This window comes from Barbus barbus (genome assembly GCF_936440315.1).
Source record: "Barbus barbus genome assembly, chromosome: 26".
Classification (NCBI taxonomy): Eukaryota; Metazoa; Chordata; class Actinopteri; order Cypriniformes; family Cyprinidae; genus Barbus; species Barbus barbus.
In genome coordinates this window covers 29689539-29713187 of record NC_136754.1, presented here as the reverse complement: position 1 = coordinate 29713187, position 23649 = coordinate 29689539, and the positions used below count along the sequence as shown (strand labels likewise).

At 40.0% G+C, this 23649-nt stretch overlaps 1 protein-coding gene across 1 annotated transcript in view; it reads left to right on the top strand.

Annotated features, from left to right (window-relative positions):
• LOC306845633 (voltage-dependent R-type calcium channel subunit alpha-1E-like) overlaps nt 1–23649 on the top strand; it is a gene marked incomplete at both ends in the record, with an annotated part of 89187 nt that overhangs the window by 25306 nt on the left and 40232 nt on the right. Inside the window, 9 exons of the mRNA XM_079378537.1 lie at nt 8413–8603; nt 9375–9478; nt 10898–11013; nt 12955–13008; nt 13819–13899; nt 14185–14394; nt 20601–20713; nt 21508–21620; nt 22763–22894. Of these exons, the coding sequence (XP_079234663.1) occupies nt 8413–8603; nt 9375–9478; nt 10898–11013; nt 12955–13008; nt 13819–13899; nt 14185–14394; nt 20601–20713; nt 21508–21620; nt 22763–22894 (1114 nt within the window). The remainder of the gene's footprint in view (nt 1–8412; nt 8604–9374; nt 9479–10897; nt 11014–12954; nt 13009–13818; nt 13900–14184; nt 14395–20600; nt 20714–21507; nt 21621–22762; nt 22895–23649) is intronic.

Genomic DNA, 23649 nt, shown 5'->3' with positions numbered 1-23649 from the left:
CAGGAAGACCCCTCCTAGGCGGACCATAGCACACAGGCAGCTGGTCCGACTTTCTCCACAGGGAGGACCTGTGGATGTATGCGTCTAGTGCTCGCACTGGACACATACGGTTGTGCTTCTCCTGGTCTGGCTCCCCGAAGGGAGGAGGACAGAAGGCCTGCAGTACGACCGGCTGTGGAACGACCGATGGGACCTTCGGAACATACCCCACGCGGGGGTAGAGGAATACTTTCGCCGAACCGGGCGCAAAGTGAATAGAGGCCGTAGTCAGGGCCTGAAGGTCACTCACCCTCCTCAGAGAGGTGATAGCCAATAAGAAAACGGTCTTGATAGTGAGGAGTCTCTCAGTTATCTCCTGAATGGGCTCGAAAGGTGCATTGCACAGAGCCTCCAGAACCACAGCCAGATCCCACGTAGGGACGAGATCGTACCGGAGGCCTCAGCCTCAGCGCACCGCGGAGGAAACGTGTAACCAGGGGGTGTCTACCCACTGACTGGCCACCGGTAAGGGCGTGGTATGACGAAATAGCTGCCACGTACACCTTAACAGTGTAATGGGTTACCCCTGCAGAGAAACGGGCCTGCAGGAACTCCAGTACTGCACCAACGGGGCAGTTGACTGGGTCGAGCTGGCGGTCCCCGCACCAAGAAGTGAAGAGCCTCCACTTCAAGGCGTACAGTTTCCTCGTAGAGGGAGCTCTGGATTGGAGGATGGTCTCGACAACCTCGGTTGACAGATCGGAAGCTATGAGCTGTGCCCCCTCAGGGCGTCACACCAACAGCTTCCATCACTCCGGGCGAGGGTGCACCTCGGTGCCCCCGGCCTGTGAGAGGAGGTCCCTCCTGACGGGCACTTCCCACGGAGTGCCGTCGAGGAGAGATATCAGGTCCGAGAACCATACTCGGCCCGGCCAGAACGGTGCTACTAACAGTAGACTGACCTCGTCCCAGCGCACTCTCGCCAGAACTCCAGGGAGCAGAGCGATCGGGCGGAAGGCGTACAGACGGAGCCTCGGCCACGTCTGTACCATAGCATCCAGTCCCGGAGGAGCTGGAGGAACCAGAGGGGACATTGCGCTGACTCTCGAGTGGCGAAGAGGTTCACCTGTGTCTGGCCAAAAACCTTCCACATCTGCTTCACCCCTTAGGGTGAAGGATCCATACCCCGGGCCTCGGCCCCTGTCTCGACAGGACGCCTGCTCCCACATAAAGATGCCCAGGAATGTGCACAGCTCTCAGTGATAGGAGCTTGCCCTGGGACCACACAAGGATCTGGTGTGCCAGCTTATACAAGGGGCGCGACCGCAGACCTCCTTGGTGGTTGATGTAAGAGACCACTGCCGTGCTGTCGGTGCGCACCAGCACGTGGTGATCTCTCAGGTCTGGGAGGAAGTGCTTGAGTGCACGGAACACCGCTAACATCTCTAGCCGATTGATATGCCACGTCAGGTGGCAACCTCTCCACAGACCGCGGGCAGGGTGGCCACTCATGACCGCACCCCAACCGGTGAGGGAAGCGTCCGTCGCTAGCGAGACGCGGCGACAAGGAGCTCCCAACACCGGGCCCTGGGACAAGAACCAAGGATTCCTCCACATGTCGAAGGCACGGCGTGACACTTTGACAGCGCGGAGTGAGTTTCCCCTCAGGGAGACCCCCTTGGTCTTGAGCCACCACTGTAGGGGTTTCATGTACAGCAGGCCAGAAGGTATCACGCTGGACGCAGCTGCCATGAGCCCCAGCAGTCTCTGAAACTGCTTGACAGTGAGTGACTGGCCTTCTCGCACTCTCCTGACTGTAGTAAGGATCGACTCGATCCGAGCAGGGGACAATCGTGCCTGCATCGTGGTCGAATCCCACACCACGCCTAGATCAGTGATTCTCAGAACCGGAGAAAGCACACTTTTCTTGGCGTTCAGTCTCAACCCCAGTTCTTTCATGTGGGCGAGAACGACATCTCGATGCCGAACCGCCAACCGCTCTGATTGAGCGAGGATCAACCAATCGTCGATATAATTGAGTATGCGGATGCCCTGAAGCCGCAACGGGGCCAGTGCCGCATCCACACACTTGGTGAAAGTGCGGGGTGAAAGTGCTAGGCCGAAGGGAAGAACCCGATATTGGTACGCTTTCCCCCCAAAGGCGAACCTCAGGAACTTCCTGTGAGAAGGAAGGATGGAAACATGGAAATATGCGTCTTTGAGATCTATCGTGACAAACCAGTCCTCGGACCTGATTTGAGTCACGACCTGCTTGATAGTAAGCATCCTGAACTTCAGCTTTCTGACTGAGCGGTTCAGTAGACGCAGATCCAGTATGGGCCTCAGCCCTCCATCCTTCTTCGGAACAATGAAGTACCGGCTGTAGAAACCGGACTGGGTCTCGTGAGGAGGAACCAACTCGATGGCTTCCTTCCTCAGCAGAGTACCAACTTCCTGTTCCAAAACCAGAGCCTGCCCGGGGCGGACCGCAGTCATAACAACCCCGCAGAACGGCGGGGGTGGCCCGCCGAACTGAATACGATAGCCTCTCGCTACGGTCTGCAGGACCCAAGGAGACACATTCGGCAGCCGCTGCCAGGCTGTCAAATGCTCTACTAAGGGAATCAGTCTCTCGAGACTGACCTCTGGTGCAGCCAGACCGCTGTCTCGAAGTGGCGCACCGGAAGGAGGCACGTGGCCTGGCTGCTGGGGCGAGTTTCTCGGCTCCGCGCTGCCGGGCGGACAAACCTGAGAAATATACTCGCTGGGACCGGCTGTGCCCTGGAACAGCGGCAGGGTCAGCAGACAAGTCCCTGGAGGGCACCGAGGGGAGACGGTCACCGTGTGCCGCGGTGTAAGCCGCTCCACCCCAGTAGGGGTCGTCCTCCGTAGTCCTGGGGCTCACCCGTCAGGACCTCTGAACGAACCAGACCCTGCAAGGCAGGACCCAAAGAGACACATTCGGCAGCTCGCTGCCCAATGATCTTAAGGGAATCAGTCTCTCGAGACTGACCTCTGGGATCAGAGAAGCGGCCAGACCGCTGTCTCGATGCGGCGCACCGGGATGAGACGCGTAATCTGGCGGCTGAGGCGAGTTTCAGCGGCAGGGTCAGCAGACAAGTCCCTGGAGGGCACCGAGGTGAAGTGGTCACCGAGTGCCGCGATGCAAGCCACTCCACCCCAGTAGGGGTCGCCCTCCGCGGTCCTGGGGCTCGCCCGTCAGGACCTTTTGCGCTAGGAGCTGGTATGCAGAGGAGGCTGCGCCCGCCCAGCAGCCACCTGAGTTTATAGAGAGCGCATACCCTCTGCCCACCAAAGATGTTGTAAGCAGAGCAGGAGCCTTCAAAGGCGATGCCGTAGAGGGAGACAGATAGCTCGCAAGCGTCTGTTCAACCCGCGGCATCGCCGCATACCCGCGCTCTTTCAGTTCCCGCGGGAACGAATGGCCGGGACGAAAAGATTTCACCCGCGATCTCGACACCTCGGTGAGGAGATCGGGGAAAACGGAAGGCTCCTGTGTAGCAGTAGCTCTCTGGGGCGAGAGAGGCGGCGAAACCTCGTCAACGCTCGTCACATCAACCTCCTCGGAGGACGCAGCGTCAAGCCCTCCTCTCGGGGGAAGAGAAGAGACCGCTTCCGAACCGAGAGACGGGGCGCCAGATCAGGCGCGGGAGGATATAGGGACATGCCCGTCTGACTCTCGCCAGCCAGATAAGCCTTTTTCTCTCTTTTTTTTCTCTGCAAGCCCCGCGAGCACAGCCGCCGCTCTGCCTTTTTTTTCTCTCTGATTTAAAGGCAAGCGGGACCGGCTTTATTCATTTTATGCTTGTGCAAACACTGCAGCTTACAAAGCTCATAGTTATATCATATTGGGGTGACAGAGGCGGCGAAACCTCGTGAACGCTCGTCACATCAACCTCCTCAGAGGAAGAGAGACGAAGCATTGAGCCCTCGTCTCGGGGGAAGAGACAGCTTCCACACCGAGAGACGGGGCGCCAGATCTGGCTGATACGGGAGGAGATAGGGACATGCCCGTCTCACACTCGCCAGCCAGATCAGCCTGCGAGCCCCACGAGTGCAGCCGCCGCTCTGCCTCGGCAGCAGCGGGACCGGCACCGCGTGGGGAGCTCGCAAAGGCTCCCTTCTCGAAGAGAGCCCTCCGGGTGCGGAGACCGATTTTGCGTGCTCCGCACCCAGGCAGACCACGCGCAAATCGTGTGTGTCCTCGCTCGTGATATAGCGAGGGCAAGGATGCACACACAACTCAAAACGTGGTCTGAAAGCTTCACCCCTGAGCTTGCCCTTGGCTTTGGCATGATACTGAATGCTTTCCACTTAAAACTAGGACAAACAACAGTAAATAAGACTGACACACACAGAGCGCTTCGCTGAATGACAAAAAAGCTGAAGCCGGCTCCGCCGCACGTGCTTATATGCTTCCTGGTCGTGACGTCACCCCGCCCGTGACGCCTCGCCCTTGTTTTACTGATTACACATCATATTCAGAGCCTGGTCACGCTGAAGGCGTTCCCATATGCGTTTTCGACGCAGCTCGAAGTTCCTGGAAGGGAACTAATGTTACCACATATTGTTTCAGTTAGATTGACAATGGGCATATCAACCAATATCACATCTCTAAATAAGGAAATTATACCAGAATTAATCGCAGAGAGAACAATAGAGAATTCATTGGGAGTCACAGGAAAATTAAAGTGTACAAGAAACTCATCAGAAGTCATAAGATACCCTTGAGTGTTAAACAAATGAGATACTAAAACAATACCCTTATCAAACCAGCCTTTGAAAAACATACTTTTGTGCTCATATAGAATACAACAATTGTTCCAAATAAAATAGCACTGCGGAGAGAAATTGTGCTTGTAGATCAATTTCCAAGCCAACAATGCTTGAGCATGAACGGCAGATAGTTTCACTGGCAATTTCTCAATCTTATAATCACACTTTAGTCAAAAAGAAAGACCCCCGAGTTGACCAAACATAAAATTCCACAATGAAAGTTTATTCAGACAAAATTTTAACCAATTAATCCTTTGATGCAAACGCCATGAAAACCCCTTCTAATGCACAGCATGGGTCTAAAATGACCCGTATTCATTTTCTATGTTATTTCATGCTTCGCTGGGCATTTTTTTGTTTTATCTTTTTAAATCAGTTTAATATTCGCTGATCTATAAATTCCATGATCCATGAATATTCAAAATATATTTTTACAATGACCAATAATTAATTAACTAAATTAATATTTAGTTTTTTTCCTAGGTCTTGTGTTACTACATCAAGGTTACACACATGGCTCAAAAATGACCCATCTATGCAAGCATGAAAAAACTAAAGAATAAAGACATTTTGTTAAAATAATTATTTTAGCAGTTATTTAGACCAACACATTGAACACTTTAAATAGTTTATTTGCCATATTGTCACACATAATTTATCATAGCATATCACTGATAACACTGAAATTGAACTGTCTGTAGTGCAACTGTAGTGAATTGTAGTGAATGTGACCAAATAGATGAAAATAAAACTAACAAAATAAAATCACAGGTACAGCACCATCTCAAACTGCCATCTCAGTGCTCACAGGCCTCACAAATGACAACTACAGGTTTGTGCTCCTTGCACACAGGCCTGTCACTGAATACCAGATCCTGGACCTCTTCCTCTTCGATTAACCGTTCTGTCTGATGTATACCTGTAGCGGGGTGGTGGCTGTTTTTTGTTTTTATCCCACATCTTCCCATTGCCTCTGTAATATGGTTTTGAAGGTGGGGCATGCCCTCCAAACACATCTTCATATGTGGCATGACAAGCTCTTTGACCAGCTCCTTGATGAGTAGTTGTCATGCATTGGTCACACCAGCCGTGTAATCAAGGTGTTGTGCAGTGAAGTTGGTGTAGCCCAGGGATGGTCAGCGACAGTCCTGGAGAGCCACAGTCCTGCAAAGTTTTGCTTCATGCTTGGCACAAACTCACCTGCCTCTAGCTTTCCAGTAACCCTTATACCTGGATTAGCTTGATCAGGTGTGTTTGATTAGGGTTGGAGCTGAAGTCTGCAGGACTATGGCTCTCCAAGACCAACATTGGCTTTCCCTGGTGTAGGTATTGAGGGTGTTACATCCAGCACATTGTACCACAGAAACATGGGCCACCTCCATGTTCTCCGCTTACATGAGTATGTGCAAACCATTTTTACTCAATCTATTGGACTGGGTCTGAGTTTCCTCTTCAGAGAACTCATCAGACAAGTCTTCAGTGTCATCACAGAGTCTTCTTCATCTAGGAGAGCTGGATTTACACCCACGACTCCAGATTGACCCTGTGACACATAGTCTAGGTCATCAGCATCAGATATTTCAAACTTTGAATCAGGACTAATAATTGTCTGATCTTCCTCATCATGAAGCATCTCTACAAACATTTCAGCTGTGAATCTAGAATGTCTGGGATCAGCCATACTAATACTCTGGATAAAGAGTGCACAACGAGCAGCTGATCATGTATATTCTGGTTATATATTGCCACTGTCAGACAGAAAACTTGTATGTCCAAAACCATTACTTTTCAGAAACACTGACAGACATAAAGGGTGACCAATAGCACTGATTTATGAAAAAAATTATGAAATATGGAGATACACGGTTTCTGCCTGACAGCAATGGTATATACTTGTATATATTATTTTATTTTGATTGTTATTTTGTTGACCTAGCTAACATTAGTTAGCTAAAATAGAATATGTCAACAACAAGCTAGTTAATATTGGACATTTCAAAGTCAAGGTAACCTCCGCCTAACATTCAAATATTATGTCCAGTTATCTTCCACAGTGTGTCAAATATTTTCTGTGGTAATAAGTTATAAAATAAGACTAAATGCATCAATTATAAAAAAGCAACCATGTTGAGTTGTGAAATGTGGGGCAGGCGAATAGTTTTCTGCAGTAAATATGTTCCTACTTACAAAAACAAATAATCAAAGGTTTCTATATGGGTCATTTTTGACCCATGTGTGTAAAATTGATGTAGAAATACAAAAACTGTGTTTTTTTATAAAGTGAAGAAAGGAAATATAAACATAATGACTTGTGGAAATCAAAAACAAGATATTTAATGAATACCTGGAAAAATGAATGATAAAATGCATTTCTTTTTAAAGATTCAGCAAAGAAACACTCACCCATAACATAGGAAATGAATACGGGTCATTTTAGACCCATGTTGTGCATTAGAACGGTAGTGACACAAAAACTATTTTTATTCAAAAAGTAAGAAATAAAAAATAAAAATAAGAATATGTGTTGATCAAAAACAAGTTAATCAAGGAATTCCTGGAATTCTGAATGATGAAATTAATTTCTTGCAAAGATATAGAAAAAATAAACTCAGTCGGGTCACTTTAGACCCATGTAGTGCATCAAAGGGTTAATTTTGAGAGTGTTATTTAAAGTAGAGAAATCCAAAAAGTCAAGTCCACCGTTTTTAAGGGAATTTATGACAAAAAATTTACGAATATAGTTCACATGATTCTTCCATAAAAAAATCAATAAAGTCTGATCAATAGTATTGACAGTTTTATTGTCTAAATGTATAGTTGAAGCAATATAGGTAAGTTTAGAAATTCCTTCTGCTTTTGACAGAAGAACTCTACCTAAGGGACAAGTCACTTAATAACCAAATATTAAATTTTCTTTTTATCTTTTCAAATATAAGGCTAAAATTCAGGGGAACTCTATCTTGTTCATTTTTCGAAATGACAACGTCTAAGTATTTAACAGCTTTTTAACAGGAATACCATCCAAAGATAAAAAGGAGGAATTTTTTAAGACTACAATTTCAAATTTTCTAATATGAAGGTACAAACCTGAAGCATGAATTAGAAAACGCATGCATATGAATTAGAAAACGCATGCATATGAAGCTGGAAGCTGTGATGACAATGTTCAAAAATATCAGTTTTCAAATCTCGCAGCATGTTAAAATTGTTTTGAATTCATAACATAATATTTCTCAAGTAATTATGCGACAATTAGGCTTTATTAATCAAAACCGTGGACCTGCAAATCATATTTTGCGTGAAAAGGAATAAAAGTTGTGGGAGTTTCACTGCCTCTAGTGTTCATTTCAACTGGAAACTGCAGCGATTTGTGTGTATAGGTACGCTATTTGAGTTTAGCAGAAATGTAGGTAGAAGCACGTATTTCCAATGAGCCCATATTGCAACTAACTGATGATTTTAATGTAAACTTAACTGTAAGGCAAACAAAGCAAGCATCACAAATATCCTCTACTCACATGTTTGATAAAAATATGACTGTTTATCAAAACGATGACAGTCAAAACATTTTTATAATCATTTCATTTGTTATATTAGTGTAGCTGAATGCATCATGCAATATTGCTGTTCCTTCAGAAAATGAGACGGTGGACTCTTCTGAGGTGGAGTTTGCGTGTGGAGTGAGGAGGTGTCCTGAGAAATACACCTGCATTGGCAGCTGGATTGGGCCCAATGATGGCATCACTCAGTTCGACAACATCTTGTTTGCAGTGCTGACAGTATTTCAGTGCATCACTATGGAGGGATGGACTGCCGTCCTGTACAATGTGAGTTCCTACAGCAGTAACGTTTCAAAAACTCAGTTTGTCTTTTAACATACAATGCCACTCAAACGTTTGGGATCAGTAAGATTTGTAATGTTTTTTACAGAACTTTCTTCTGCTCATCAAGGCTGTATCGAATAAATACAGCCTTGATGAGCAGAAAAAACATTAAAAATCTTACTGATCACAAATGTTTTGAGCTGCAGTGTATACCAACCAAACATATGAAGATATTTACTAAAATTGCAGTAAATTATATGTAAATATGACAATATTATGTATTTATACCTTTGCGAAATATGACAAGGATGCTGCTTGTACTTATTGATAAAGGATAAAGGACTTCTATCATGATTAACTCTCCTCAGAAGCTGTATGAGTTTCTTTCTTCTGCTGAACACAAAAGAAGGTATTTTATAGAATTTGCACAACCAAAAGGTTTCTAGTCCACCTCGATTTCCATAGTATTTTTTTTTTTTTCCATACTATGGAAGTCAATGGCTACCATCAACTGTTTGGTTACCAACATCTTCTTCTGTGTTCAGCAGAAGAAAGAAACTCAAACAGGTTTGGACTTTATTAACTAGAGGGAGAGTAAATGATAACACTATAATTAACAAGCTTTAATTACTATGATTAAAAAAACAACAAGTAAACTATACGACACTATACACTGTAATGAACAAACATAAACTATATTACATCACCTAACCATGATAATCTTGAAATGATCGTTTTCCACTTCATGCATTGATTGCTGTTGTTTCTCCACAGACTAATGATGCTTTGGGGCCCACGTGGAATTGGATATATTTCATTCCTCTCATTATTATCGGCTCGTTTTTTGTGCTCAACCTTGTTTTGGGTGTCCTTTCTGGGTAAGCATTTCAGAAATATTTTGGAACGTCGTTATTCATGCGCATGCTGTTACAAATCAGATATCTGGCATTAAAAGCAGAGAAATTTGAATAAGTTTACTATATTTTCCATCATGCAAATACAATAAATGAGGATTTAAGTTTTGAAGCATCAAAAGGATGCAAAAGTGACAAAGTAGTTCACGTAATTTGTGTCATCTTCTGGAGTAATGCAGTATGTTTGAACAATCACAGTGATGTGAACTCATCAACAGATCAGACTGATTCGTGAAGAAGATCAACTAGATCAACTCTTTGTTTATTAATCAGTAACACTATTTCTTTTATGGACAATCAAAAATGCATAAAGGATAGTTATATTAGGATTTTAGTGAGTAAAGATGAAAGTCTATCTTATAGCTTCTGAATCTTTTATTTTTATTTCTGTGGGTCTTAGAAAGGCCTTAATTTGCCCTTTCATAAATTAAGGCCTTAAAAAGGTATTAAATTGGAGCAAAAAGTCTTCATAATCATGGCATTAAATGTTGCAAACTGCAGAAATTAGTATCTTCCTCATTATTTTTTTTCTTGTTTTCCAAAATTAATATTTAAACATCTATTGAAAGTGAACAAAATAAAGTGAGTTTATCTCTCGGTGGGGCATGAAAGCTTTTTCCATTTTGAATTGAGTCGATTTTTTTCTGAGCCCATTGGCAGATATTTGTTTAGAAACTTTAGCATTTTGATCCGTTTCTCAGAAAACATGATTTCTTATCTTGTGGAAGAGCTTCACTTTTTTTTTGCATCAGAAGGTAGCGTAAAAGTTATGTCCATATTCTGGTTAAGCTATTTTTTTAATTATTTACATTTTGTGAAATCAATAAAAAAGCAAAGTAGGTCTGTTGAAAGCAGGGTTATTATAGATAACTAAAACTAAAACCATACAAAAAAATTCTAAAAATTAATATGTCTATATATAGTCTAAAATTTATATTCAGAAACCCTGCTTATACTTTTAAGATATTTGTATGGTGCTTTTGCAATTCTTGAAACCTCCAGTCTCCATTCATTATAATTGCAAGGAAAAGCATGCACAGATTTTTCAACTGATTTTTTAATCTTATGTTCATCCAATAATTTCAAGGTTTGAATTGTAAAAACGAATGCTTATTTTGAAGAATTGACTGAATGAGAGACTTACTGGCTTGTGGTGAGTGTGCAGTGGTGGGTAGGCTGACAAGTGGACTCTCTCTGGATGACTGGTTCACTAGGGATTGATTACTGTAGCTGTTCTTGCCTCCACAGCGTTTCTCGGTTGATCACGCCTATACAGGTTGTAAAAGGTCAAGACCTGAAAAGCACTTCAATTATCTCCATTCTATTGATTGTTTATGGTAAAAAAATATGTGAATGTGTGTCATTTCCTAAATCTTTCTCTAGGGAGTTTGCTAAAGAGAGAGAGAGGGTGGAGAACAGACGTGCCTTCATGAAGCTCAGACGCCAGCAACAGGTGGAGCGAGAACTCAACGGCTACCGGGCCTGGATAGACAGAGCAGGTACTGACAATCATTTCTATCTCAAATATTACTGGTTATGCTACTTATTTTCAGATTTGCCATTTTGCAATGCTTTCATAAAGTGGATTTGTTTGCATAATATTTGTACAACTGTAAAATCTGTTGTTGCTGTTAAGAATAGAGCAATAAAATGTTTATAGATGTATCTTGGAGATTGTAATGAAGTATGTATGCTGTTCTTGCATGCATTCTAGTGTTCGCATTGGTTTATTAGTCTTTTGTCGCTCCTGTTGTTTTTAGCATGCGGTATGTGTGTTAATCACATTTTTTGTCAGATGTTGTGCATTGAACGTCAAGGGTGAGAAACAAGCCTGCAGTTCCTGGTATTGAATCATTATTTTAAAGGAACAGTTCATCCAAAACTGAACATTTGCTGAAAATGCTCTCACCCTCAGTACATCCAAGATGTAGATGAGTTTGTTTGTTCATCAGATTTGGAGAAATGTGTCATTCCATCACTTGCTCAGCAATGGATGCTCTGCAGTGAATGGGTGCCGTCAGAATGAGAGTCCAAACAGCTGATAATAACATCACAATAATCCACAAGTACTGATTATATCCATCAGTTAACATCTGGAGAAGACAAAAGCTGAAAAAAAAATCCATCAAGATGTTGTTTTAACTAAATTACGGGTCCATAATACATAATAATGCTTCCTCCAGTGAAAAAAGTCATCTGGTCTGAATCAGGAGAGAAATCTGCACAGATCAAGCACCGTTTACAAGCCAAAACAGCTCGAAACAAATATGTGGCTGGATTTTGATGTGAGAGACAACAGGAGATGGACTTTTTCACCAGAGGAAGCGTTATTGTGGATTTTGGACTGGAAGCAAATGTTTGAAGTTAAAATGTCTTAATTATAGATTTGTTTTTTACAAACATGCAGCTTTTGGCTTCTCAAGACATTAATTGCTGGACTGGAGTGGATTACTTGTGGATTATTGTGATGTTTTTATCAGCTGTTTGGACTCTCATTCTGACGGCACCCATTCACTGCAGAGCATCCACTGGTGAACAAGTGATGGAATGACACATTTCTCCAAATCTGATGAAAAAACAAACTCATCTACTCATCATATGTTCAGTTTTGGGTGAACTGTTCCTTTAAATCATTTGATTAATTGAAATACCTTGAAAAATACAGAAGGCTTTCACTGGTCAGTAATGAACTGATGACGAGTTTTTAGAGAAGGGTGGATGATGGCAAGTGGTAAAAGTGCTCTTGAGAGAAGAGGAAAGAAGACATCAAGTGATTTTTAGACCGCTGATGCGGTAATATCTGCTGACGTGACACCTTACATGTGACAGTAGCTAGTAGAAACACACAAAATCCTCTTGATTTGTGATACTTGATTTTACTGAATGCTCAAACTTGCACTGCTGCTATGCCAAATTATCTACAGTCCACTGCTGTGGTATTAGCTGCTTGTTTTAAAAAGCAATATTGTTTGTATTCTTTGGCTTTTTGAACTGGTTTTTTTGGCTCAGTAATTTCAGCCAGGCTAGCGAAGTTTCACTGTCTTTACCCAGGTTCAGTGACAGACTGTGCTCTGATTGTGTACTACACCTACACTACTCTTTTCACATTTCACCCTGCCACCCACCACCTGAACACAGCATTCAGGTGAACATGAGTGTGAAGCTGCTCATTCTCCCACGCAGTGAAGGGTCAACGGAAAGGTGACACTGACTCACTGACTGGAGTGTTTGTATATGTGCCTGTCTGTGCTCAGAATAGTTGATGCTTCTACAGTACAGAAGATCACTTTTAAGGGGCCTACAAGGGGCCTGTCATTTCTTTCACAAACCAAAGTGAATAAACCAATAATTTATTTAATTAATGATTTAATTTGATTGAGTTAATTATATTACTTCATTGTTAATATATTATATAAATTCTCTCTCTTTCTCTCTCAAAGAGGAAGTAATGCTTGCAGAAGAAAACAAGAATTCTGGGAGATCAGCGTTAGATGGTATGAATTTCATTTTGACAAACACATGTGTTACTAAAATGCAAGCCTTTTATGTGAAATTAAAAATGTAAAAGAAAATCTGGAAAATCAGATTTAAGGACTGCTGTTGTTGATTATTATATATGCTATTAATCATATATTTATAACCTTTAAAGAGTTAAAGACAGCATAAAATAATCTCATTCTATGCTGAGCTAATAAACGTAATTACCTATAAAAAAATTATTTTGAAAATGTGTTAATAGGTTAAAAAATAAATTTTTGCAATTGTGAGCCTATACCCACATAACAAATTTAGGTTATAAAAATATTGTTTTTATTTAAAAAAAAACATTTTAAAATGTTTCTTAAATGTTGAAATGTCCATTATTATAACATTATTTTAAGGTTTCTTACAACATTCTACTACAATAATTTACCCAAAATACAGCACAGATTATTCTTGTCATGAGTGTAACATTATTTAAGGGTTAAAAAAATGTTTCTTGTAATGTTCATCAGGTTCAAATAACATCATATGCACATTGAATGTTGATCTCAGAAAATTTTCTCTTAACATTATAAGAATATTAATAAAGTTATAAGAAAAATCCATAAACATTACTTTTGCCCTAACATTTATATAGCTTTAAAAAAAAGAACATTAGTGAAAGTTGTGAGAATGTTCCTTGTTAGCTAGGTAATAGCAGCTACAACAAATACTTCCATACAGTAACAGCATATTTGTATATTCTTCTAACTACTAAACCTTTATTATGATAAGAAACATAAGGCCAACAAGTGGTGCCATTTAACCCTTTTCATTTTTAGTTTTGAAACGGGCCACCAGCAAGAAAAATGCAAGGCGTCGAGGACCAGGAGAGGAGAAATACTCTGAAGCCTCTACAGTTGGTGAGTAAAATATAAATGCCAACTCTTTGTTTTCATCCACATTAAGACTTGACATGTTTTACACTGTGTAATCGTTTTTATGTTTGAGATACAATTCAACATGTGTCATCTTAACAATTTGTCTAAAAGGAAGGAAACAACCACTGTCAACACACCCCATAAATTCATCTCCATTTTTCAGGCTTTTGAAATAACACCGCTGACTTTCTAATAGGAAACAAAGATTACATTTCTAATGACATTCTGTGAGACTATGGATATATCTAATATTTTTTGGGGTGTCAGGTGGCTCCCGCCCGAGGGTTGGTATACGGACTGCGAGACGAGGGCCCGCTGCTTACTTGCGGCGCAAGGAACGCATGTTGCGGATATCTATTCGTCGCATGGTTAAAACCGACACCTTCTATTGGATAGTCCTCAGTCTGGTGGCGCTCAACACCATTTGTGTTTCCATTGTTCATCACAACCAACCGGAATGGCTCACTATTATTCAGTGTAAGTATCTAATTCAATTCAATACTACTACTCCACTAATAGTAATAATCATTATAATAATTCTTAAATGGTATGAATTTATTGGCATTAAATGTGAAGTCTGTGCAAGCAGATTTACTAATTTTATCATTCATATTAAAAGCTTTCAGGTGTAGACAAGGTTGTGGGCTATTGTTGATCAAATATCTTAAGTTGCATTTGTTTTCAGATAATTTAATAATAATGCATTCAAATAATGCATAAACATTTGGTAAGTTAAAAGCATGGACACAGCAGCTGTTAGGCTCCTATTAGGACTAACTGGCTGCTAGGCTCCTATTAGGGCTCACAATGTGTGATCGAACTTACACTTCATATACTTCATGAGCCAGTTTGTACACTTTGACGATTATGGACTATAATTGCTTTGATACTCCTCCTGAACTGCAGAGGACAGTGCAGGCTTTGTTCTTAAGGAGAAGGAATAAAAAAGACGAAAATGAAGAAAGATATGCCTGGTGTTTTTGGAGAAAGAAGATAAAGAAGAATAAAGAGAGGAAATGAGATAATAAAGTGAAATAAAGAGATGGTCTGTGCAATAAACAGGGCAATTGTGGGTGTTGCCACTAAGTGGACCCACCAATTAGTGCAGTAAATTAAAGCCTACTACTTACCAGACACCAAAACCCCTTTCACACTGCACGTTGGTCCTGGAAAATTACCGGAGCGCATTCTGTGTGAATGCAAACACATCCCGGGATTAATTCCAGGATCAATCCCGGGTTGGGGACCTAGTAACATTGCCGGGTTCAATCCCGGAACAAGCTCTGTTTGAACAAAAGCCAGAACCAATGCCATAAAGGGTGTGTTGTAGTGATGATGCATGTTATCGTGTGACTCTTTTACCGGGTGTTTTGAAGGAAGATCAACGTTCACAATGAAAAAATATGTGCAAACTGTAATGAAGCAGAGATCAGGGAGCTCCTCACTATCCACGCTGAAGCTGAGATCATTTACCAGCTTAGTGAAACCGAACGTGTCACATTACACGCCACATCATAATGTCACGTGTCTTTACGGGATATTTATGGGATGTGTGTGAACGCTCACACAGATTCCAGAAAATCACTGGCAGTGTGAATGAACCACAGTCAAATGATCCCGGGACAAATCACGGGACACATTATCCGTGCATTATCCAGAATTTCTGTGTGAAAGAGGCTCAAGAGGCAAATTTCATAGCAGGTGACTTCATGCTGAAATGTCCTTCCGGGAGTCTGAGATCCGAGCTGGTACCATTGGATCATCTTGCTGTAATGAGAGGTAGAGCTGAGTGTCATCATCATAGCAATGGTAGGAAAAAACATGTTGCCTGTATGATGAGTCCCAGTGATGCAGTGTATATAGAGAAGAGGAGGGGTCCGAGAACTGATCCCTGAGGAACACCAGTGACAAGTTGATGTGATGGATACCACTCCACCCCAAGCAACCTTGAATGACCTGTGAGGTAAGACTCAAACCAGTGGAGTGCAGTTCTGGTGATGAGAGGGTGAACAGGAGGATCTGATGATTCATAGTGTCATAAGCAGCAGATAAATTTAGCAGAATGAGCACTGATGATTTGGACTCAGCTCTCACCCTTCGTAGCATGTCTTTATCCCTACTTTGGGTATCTTTGGTCATGTCTACATCAACATATGAGAACAATGTTCAGAGCATTTCTCCACCCCCACTCTGACCTCTCTTCTGCACTGCAGATCCTTGCATATCAGCCAGAAAATCAGTCATGACATCCATCAAAGTGTGCAGCAGCCTCACCGATTGTTGAGGAGTATGACTCATTGTAACATTAACAGTTGTGTAGATGATGTTGTAGTACCCAATTGGAAACTATGGATAAATGCCAAGATTCCTGGCTGAACTCCTTACTTGAGGCACATTTAGCAGTTTTCAGATCTGGTGACAAAAAAAATAAAAATAAATCAAGGGCATGTATAGACAGAGGGTCAAGGATCTCTCAGATATCATGGTGGCAGGGTCATTTTACACAACTTCAAAACAGCCTGCAGACAGGAGGTGATAGACATTTAGCTGCGGTGCAAGGACAACAATCTTGCTCAAAATTTCATTAAGACCACAGATTTTCTGTCCAAGTTGATGTTGAAGTGTAAGGTCTCATTATTATTCACCTCCAACGTTGGCGCTTCAAATACCACGCAAAGTGAACAACAAACGCTAATCCATACAACCTCAGCTGACAAATCAGTATTTTCTAAAGTTAAAAGAAGACTTTAAACCTTTTTAACTATAAACCTTAGCTTCTGGCCAACTGACACACATGGGTTGAGTTGATGCTTGACGTAAAGTGATTCATTAATTTTTCATTATGTTGTGAACAATCATGTTGTTTTTCATTATGATTCATTAGGTTGTATGAATTACCATCATGTTCATTTTGTGACATGTCAACTTTGGGCATCCCATAGCCTTGCAGCATATGGACGCACAGAGATGGATTATTTTTCATCTAAAGAAAGAAAGTCATATACAACACATCCGAGAATTTTCATTTTTGGGAGGAGTATCCCTGTAACAGAGGAGACCTCACCTAGAACACCCCCATTTTGGTAAAAAAGGACTGCACTTCCACAAGAGACTCAGAAAGGCTGACATGAGCACACTCATCCTCACAAACAGATGTGTCATAGGAAGAACCTGTTCTACTGTTTGACAACTGTGAACCGAAAGACATTACAGCCGATGTCAAAAACTGCACAACACATCAGCAGATCGAGCCAAAGTCTAAGGCATTCAGTCTGCACCCAAAGAAACTACAAACATTTTGAAAGACAGTATCCGCCCCTGGTCTGTTCCGTCTACAACAATCAGGAGGAGACAACAAGCCTAAGAAACAGTTTTTTTTTCCTGGGCTTTCAAGATCATCTCCCTGTTCCTTACCCCTATACACATTCCCCCATCCTACCTGAAAGACACTTGTCCTCTCCAAAACAGTTATGCCCGTATACATTATATTTTATTCTTTGTAGGGTCACAGGGGACTGCTGGGGCTGATCTCAACATGGGAAACACCTTGGAACTAATACATTCTCCCACATTTACACTCTCACTCACACCTACAGGCAATTTGAACATCTCTGAGTAACCAGAACCACATGCCTTTGGACTGTGAGGAAAACTGGAATAACTGGAAGAAACCAAAGCTGACATTTAGAAAACATTCCCAAACGTTCCTTTTAGCATCTTAGGGCTAGATTTAATTAACAGGACACATTTGCATGGGAGCACAAACCCATAAAGGTAAAAAGTGTAAAATTATGTGAGTGATTTACTGACAATTTGCAAATAAAAAGAACACAGACATAACCAGCACATTTCCATGATGATCAATGCAATCTACCAAGAGCATGGGTTAAGACATGGTTTTTGGGGGATGATAAACAAAGGTGCAAAAACCAAAATAAATTGACTGCTGCAATTTAAATACATTTAAATGCTCTCCTTCCATTAATTTTGCATCTGAAAGGGAAACTCCTACAAATGCATATGCAATAAGATCAGCCGCAAAAATAACTGCTGTTTCACTGCGTGTCTTTAGTAAATCCTGACAGTTGTTTTCTTAACATCAAAAGAGGGTTTGCGCTGGCACAAGATGTTAGTAAATCTGGCCCTTAGGGTTGCATTTTACCAAATGCATGAGTCCAGTATCATTCAGTTTGCTAATCATATTCATTGTTTGAAAATAGGTTTTGTGGAGAGTTCAGAAAATGATCAGTAGACAGCCTCAGGGTTTGTCTAATGCAAGTCAAACAGCCCATGGCGTACATAACTAGAGCACGATCTGTTACCCAGAAAGAAAGAATAAGCGCTGTTTAGTGATAGTGTTTGCCTTTAGGACAGGAGTGTCCAATCCTGCTCCTGGAGGACCAACGTCATGCAGATTTTAGTTCCAACCAGCTCCAACACACTTGCCTAGATATATCTAGTGAGTCTGACTAGCCCTTGATTAGTTGGTGTTTAATTAGGGTTAGAGGGTTGAACCATTTCAAACAATAAATACCGTTTTGTGGCTCTTCAATGTGTCGTGACAGATCACTGTATTGCCTCAGTTCAAACACGTGAACCGATCGTCTTTTCATGTATACGTAAAGTACGAAATGAACATGAAAACACATCAGAAAGTATTTTATGTCAACCGCAGAACACATTTTTCAAGTGTAAGTCGACTTAAGTTAATCTACTGTTATGTCTGATTTGTGGTTAAGGCTGGAAGAGATACAGCTGCGGCTACTGTACATATGCATTTACATATTTTCCAAGCCAACAAAATAATGTGAAACCTATGAAAATGGTTTAAAAAAGCACACAGTGCCATAGTTTCATCACTTTACAGTGACCGTCTTTTTGCAGTAAAGGACCTGTCATAGTTTAATGAGTGGGAAGATGACATGAAGCGACGCGAGGTTAGCTGCATTGAAAACAGATGAGCATATGTGCATATGTTCCCGATCAGCACGTAGTTCACTGGATTTTGTCCACAGAATGATAGCACGCATTTTAACATATTATTTTATTATTGCACACTCAGTATTTTAACTTAAGCGCTGCAAGCCATGCATACAGCGCTGGACATGACAGATTTCTGGTAGCAAAACAAGTACTTTAAAGGAATATCTCAGCTTATTACCATTACCGTGACAGCCAACAACAGCACAGCTTAACCCTTCGCACATTTATATATTTAGTTATATTGAAAAAGTTTCAATTAATTCGTGGATTTCTATGGAGACCGGCTGTAGATGTAGATAGCAGCGGCGGCACATAATATCTGCGTTCTGATTGGTCAGATCGCCTGTCAGTCAAGCTCTTTGCGAACGGTCAATTGGGCTAGTTTTGTTACGCAGACCTGGCAACCCTGTTGCACAGTAAAAAGAGCAAATTGCTGGTCTCTTACTGGTCACTGCATTGTACGTAAAGCAATTTAAGATTTGGTTTTATTCTGTTCATTTAGAAATAAATAAATAAATAAACAGCGTCACTGGACATACATAAGACTGATACTAGTCACTAAAAATTTAATTTATTTGTTGAAATCTGGAAGCCATAGAAAGAATACCTTTTTTTTTATTAATTCATTCATTCATCAGTTTATTTATTTATTCATTATGAAATGTTATATCATTGTTATACGCAGCAGTCACACATCATTACATTTCAAGTCATTTGAAACTTAGAAGCCACAGAAAGAACATATTTTTATTTTCATTAACCAACATGCAATATAATACAATATTTTAAATTATTCATGTCCTTTATTCATTAAAGTGCATTATATCAACATAAGGCAAATGGCAGTGATAAAAGTCATTACGATTAACGTCTAATTATTGGCTGAAGGTTGCAGGCTTGCCTTCCAGTGGCTTTGGCTTAACTCTGCTGGGGATTGGACAGCCCTGATCTATGGTGCTCAAGTTAACTTTCAGTCTGATCACAAACTCCTCAAAGCATCTTCTGTATGATGCTTCTGATAAAAACATCTGCAGCACTGTTTGCGGCTCTGAAAAACACATTTTATTAGGAGACATGCTGCAACTAACAGAAGCACTTCAGGGCAGCATTATGTTCTCCAGCGAAACTGCTGCTAATAAAATGACTTCACAAAAATAGGGCTGTCAGACAGAAAAATGCCCCGCTCTGCTGCTCCACATGTCAGAAGCGTTCTGTGTATTGATGACAGACATTCACTTAATGGTCCCTGCAGGTCTAAGAGTTGCTGAAATTACTCCATACGGCACAACAGGACATCCAGCACTCTGTAGCTCAAGGCAGGTGGTGTTGTCATGAAGGCTTACTTAAGCTGTCAGTGGCCCTGCATTTTTATTTCAAAAGATAAGCAGAGACCTTTGTCTGAGTTGACACCATATGCAATTTTCATGAATGACAACAAGTAGAGATGTACCTAAGGCCAAATACTTTGTTCTGAAAATCTTAAATAATTAATTAAAAACAAATATCTATTTGTATAACACGTTTTTGTGTAGCTGGCAACTCACCAGAACTGTCATTGAGTTTCATTGATTTTAATGAGACCAATTTAGTTTTGGTGCTCGCTGTCTGAGTAGACATGGTGCTAATATTTCAAAAGCCTACAGTAAGTGTTTACCTCTTCAGAAATGTTTTGACACTTAAATGATTTTTACGGTTTTCAGACTACACAGAGTTTGTGTTTCTGGGACTTTTTCTTGCTGAGATGTTTCTGAAAATGTATGGCCTTGGTTTCCGTCTCTACTTCCATTCATCCTTTAACTGCTTTGATTGTGGGGTAAGTGAATCAGTTCAATTTAAAAAAAAAGGTTACATGGAGGTCCTTAGAGGACAAAAATGTGTCAGAAAACTCTCATAAAATGATATTCATTATTCATTATAAAGTGTTATATCATTGAATAAATAAATAATATAAACATTGTACACACTGACATAGATTTTTATAATCAGGCCTGATTATAACTACCAACAATTAATTGATTTTAATTTTTTTACCCTTTAAATGCCAGTTTTTTTACATAATACCACTGTATTTAAGTTTTTTTTTTTGCTTTTTTTTTTTTTTTTTTTTTTTACATTCTTGGTTAAGTCAATGATTAGAAACAATACTAATTTTGATGCAAGATTTTTTTTTCTTGAGCATTATTATTATTATTTTATTTTTATTGTGATAGTAAAAATGGCAACAGAATGAAACCCTAATAACAATTAATGCATGTTTTTATTCGTAAATGGCACTGAGGTTAAATAATGCAATGTAAATGGGTTTCAAAGGGGACTTTTTTGTCTTTAAGGCCTAAGTGCAACTATTTTTTTTGTACCTAGTGTAAAATAGATTTAAGGAAATGAGAGGTAAATATTAAACTTCCAATAAAAAAATTTAAAATTTTGGCAAAAATGATACTGTTTGCATTAATACAGGCAAAATAATTTTAAAAAGAGAGAAGAAAACGAAAATGACAAAAAACAACACAAGGGTTAAACCAGAGCATTTTCCAATCGAAACAAATACTCCTGCAAACCATAAGTCTGATGAATCCTAATGAAAGCGTAATGTTGTGTTTTGTGCAGGTGATTGTGGGTAGTATTTTTGAAGTGGTTTGGGGATTCTTCAGGCCTGGAGAGTCTTTTGGCATCAGTGTCCTCAGAGCTTTACGTCTGCTACGAATCTTTAAGATAACAAAGTAAGTTTATAACATTTATCCAAGTAGTATCAGATGTATTCTTTCAAGGAATTGTTTTGCATGATAGCCACCAGCAAATGCAAATATTCACATTAAACTACATCTAAAGGCATCAGCAGGCATATAAAACAGTGTCTCTCTAATAAAGTATAATGGGTACTCTGAGAAGCACGTTTAAATCCAGTCACTGCTTATGTGTGAACTGTCCAAAGGCATTATTTACCTTGAATAGCAAATACATAACGAAAAGAAATGTGTAAAAGCAATTAATTTTTTGTATAAATTTATTAGTTATTGTTAAATTTTAACTACAGTTTCAAACATGTATCTAATTAACTATTCTAAATATGCATATTTATTTGTCAATTTGAAAAAAAAATATTCACATTGTTTTTTTATTTGATTTATCAACAGAGGTTGTTTAAAAAATACATTCATACATTTATTTTATTGAATTTGTTTTATTTTTAAGTAAGACTCAGGCACAAATATAATGAAATATGTCTTTAAATGCTGGAATATAGGGCAAATATATTAATTTTATATTATGTACTCTCTTAAATGTGACCCTGGAGCACAAAAGCAGTCTTAAGTCGCTGGGGTATATTTGTAGCAATAGCCAAAAACACACTGTATGGGTCGAAATGATTGACTTTTCCAAGTAAAGATCATGTTCCATGAAGATATTTAGTACATTTCCTACTGTAAATATATCAAAACTTCATTTTTGATTAGTAATATGCATTGCTAAGAACTTCATTTGAACAACTTTAAAGGAGATTTTCTCAATTTTTAGATTTTTTTGCTCCCTCAGATTCCAGATTTTCAAATAGTTGTATCTCAGACAAATATTATCCGATCATAACAAACCATACATCAATGAAAGCTAAGCTTTTGCATTCATTTATTTTGTATATATCTTTTGTATTAATCTCAACTTTGAAAAATTGACCCTTATGACTGGTTTTGGTCACAAAAATGGGACACTTCCATATTATACTGGATGGTTGGCATTAAATTAATTTTCACATGTAGTTGTGTTTAAACAATCAGGCTCTTGTGAGACACTTTATTAGTATTGTACTGTATGGGCAAATAATGTCGGTGTAAAGAAGCGTGTGATATTTTGTGTGTTTGATCAGGTACTGGACATCCTTACGGAACTTGGTGGTTTCCCTCATGAGCTCCATGAAGTCGATCATCAGTTTGCTCTTCCTCCTTTTCCTGTTTATCGTAGTCTTCGCTTTACTTGGCATGCAGCTGTTTGGTGGAAGGTGAGAACATGAGAGAGTCATTCTTACAAACAGACATAAAATTATACTGTACTCAAATGTGAAAACAATGTTACAACAATTTATTCAAATGTATAGTTCAAGAAACTTTGAACAAAATGAATTTAAATGAAGCCTCGAGACCAACCTACCTACTCTGACACCTCAGAATTTTCACACACACACACACAGATGCAGTATGTGTGTGAGAGTGTGTGTTAACTGGTCGATTACATAACTTCAGTTGAGCTTATTCAATGCATGGTGAAGATCACTGTCCAGTTTTGTATAGTATCCTGTAATGCAGGGGTTCTCAAACTTTTCCTAGAACACCATCATTTGTATAATTATAACAGTGATTAAGCATAATGTATGCTTGCTACAATTTGCAATCTTAGATGCCATTGGAACTTTTGTTTTCATTTTTTGGATTCAGGTTTTTTTTTTTTTTTTCTGGATTCCATATTAATGGTTTCATTCAAATTCAGGTCTTAAATTCAAAATCAAATTATACTTTGATTTTAAATTCAAATAATACTTTGCCAACTTAAAAATTCATTTTTTTTAAACAATAGGACCCTATGAAATGTTTGTTGGTTTGTTTATTTGAGAAATTCTGGGTTGTCTGTTTTAATTTTTCTGGATTTACAAATTTATTATCAAAAACAGTGTTAATCAAATGAAGCCATTAAACATTACCAGTTTAATCTTTTAAACGCAGTCAAATGAAATTTCTCTCAGCTCACACACTTTTCATC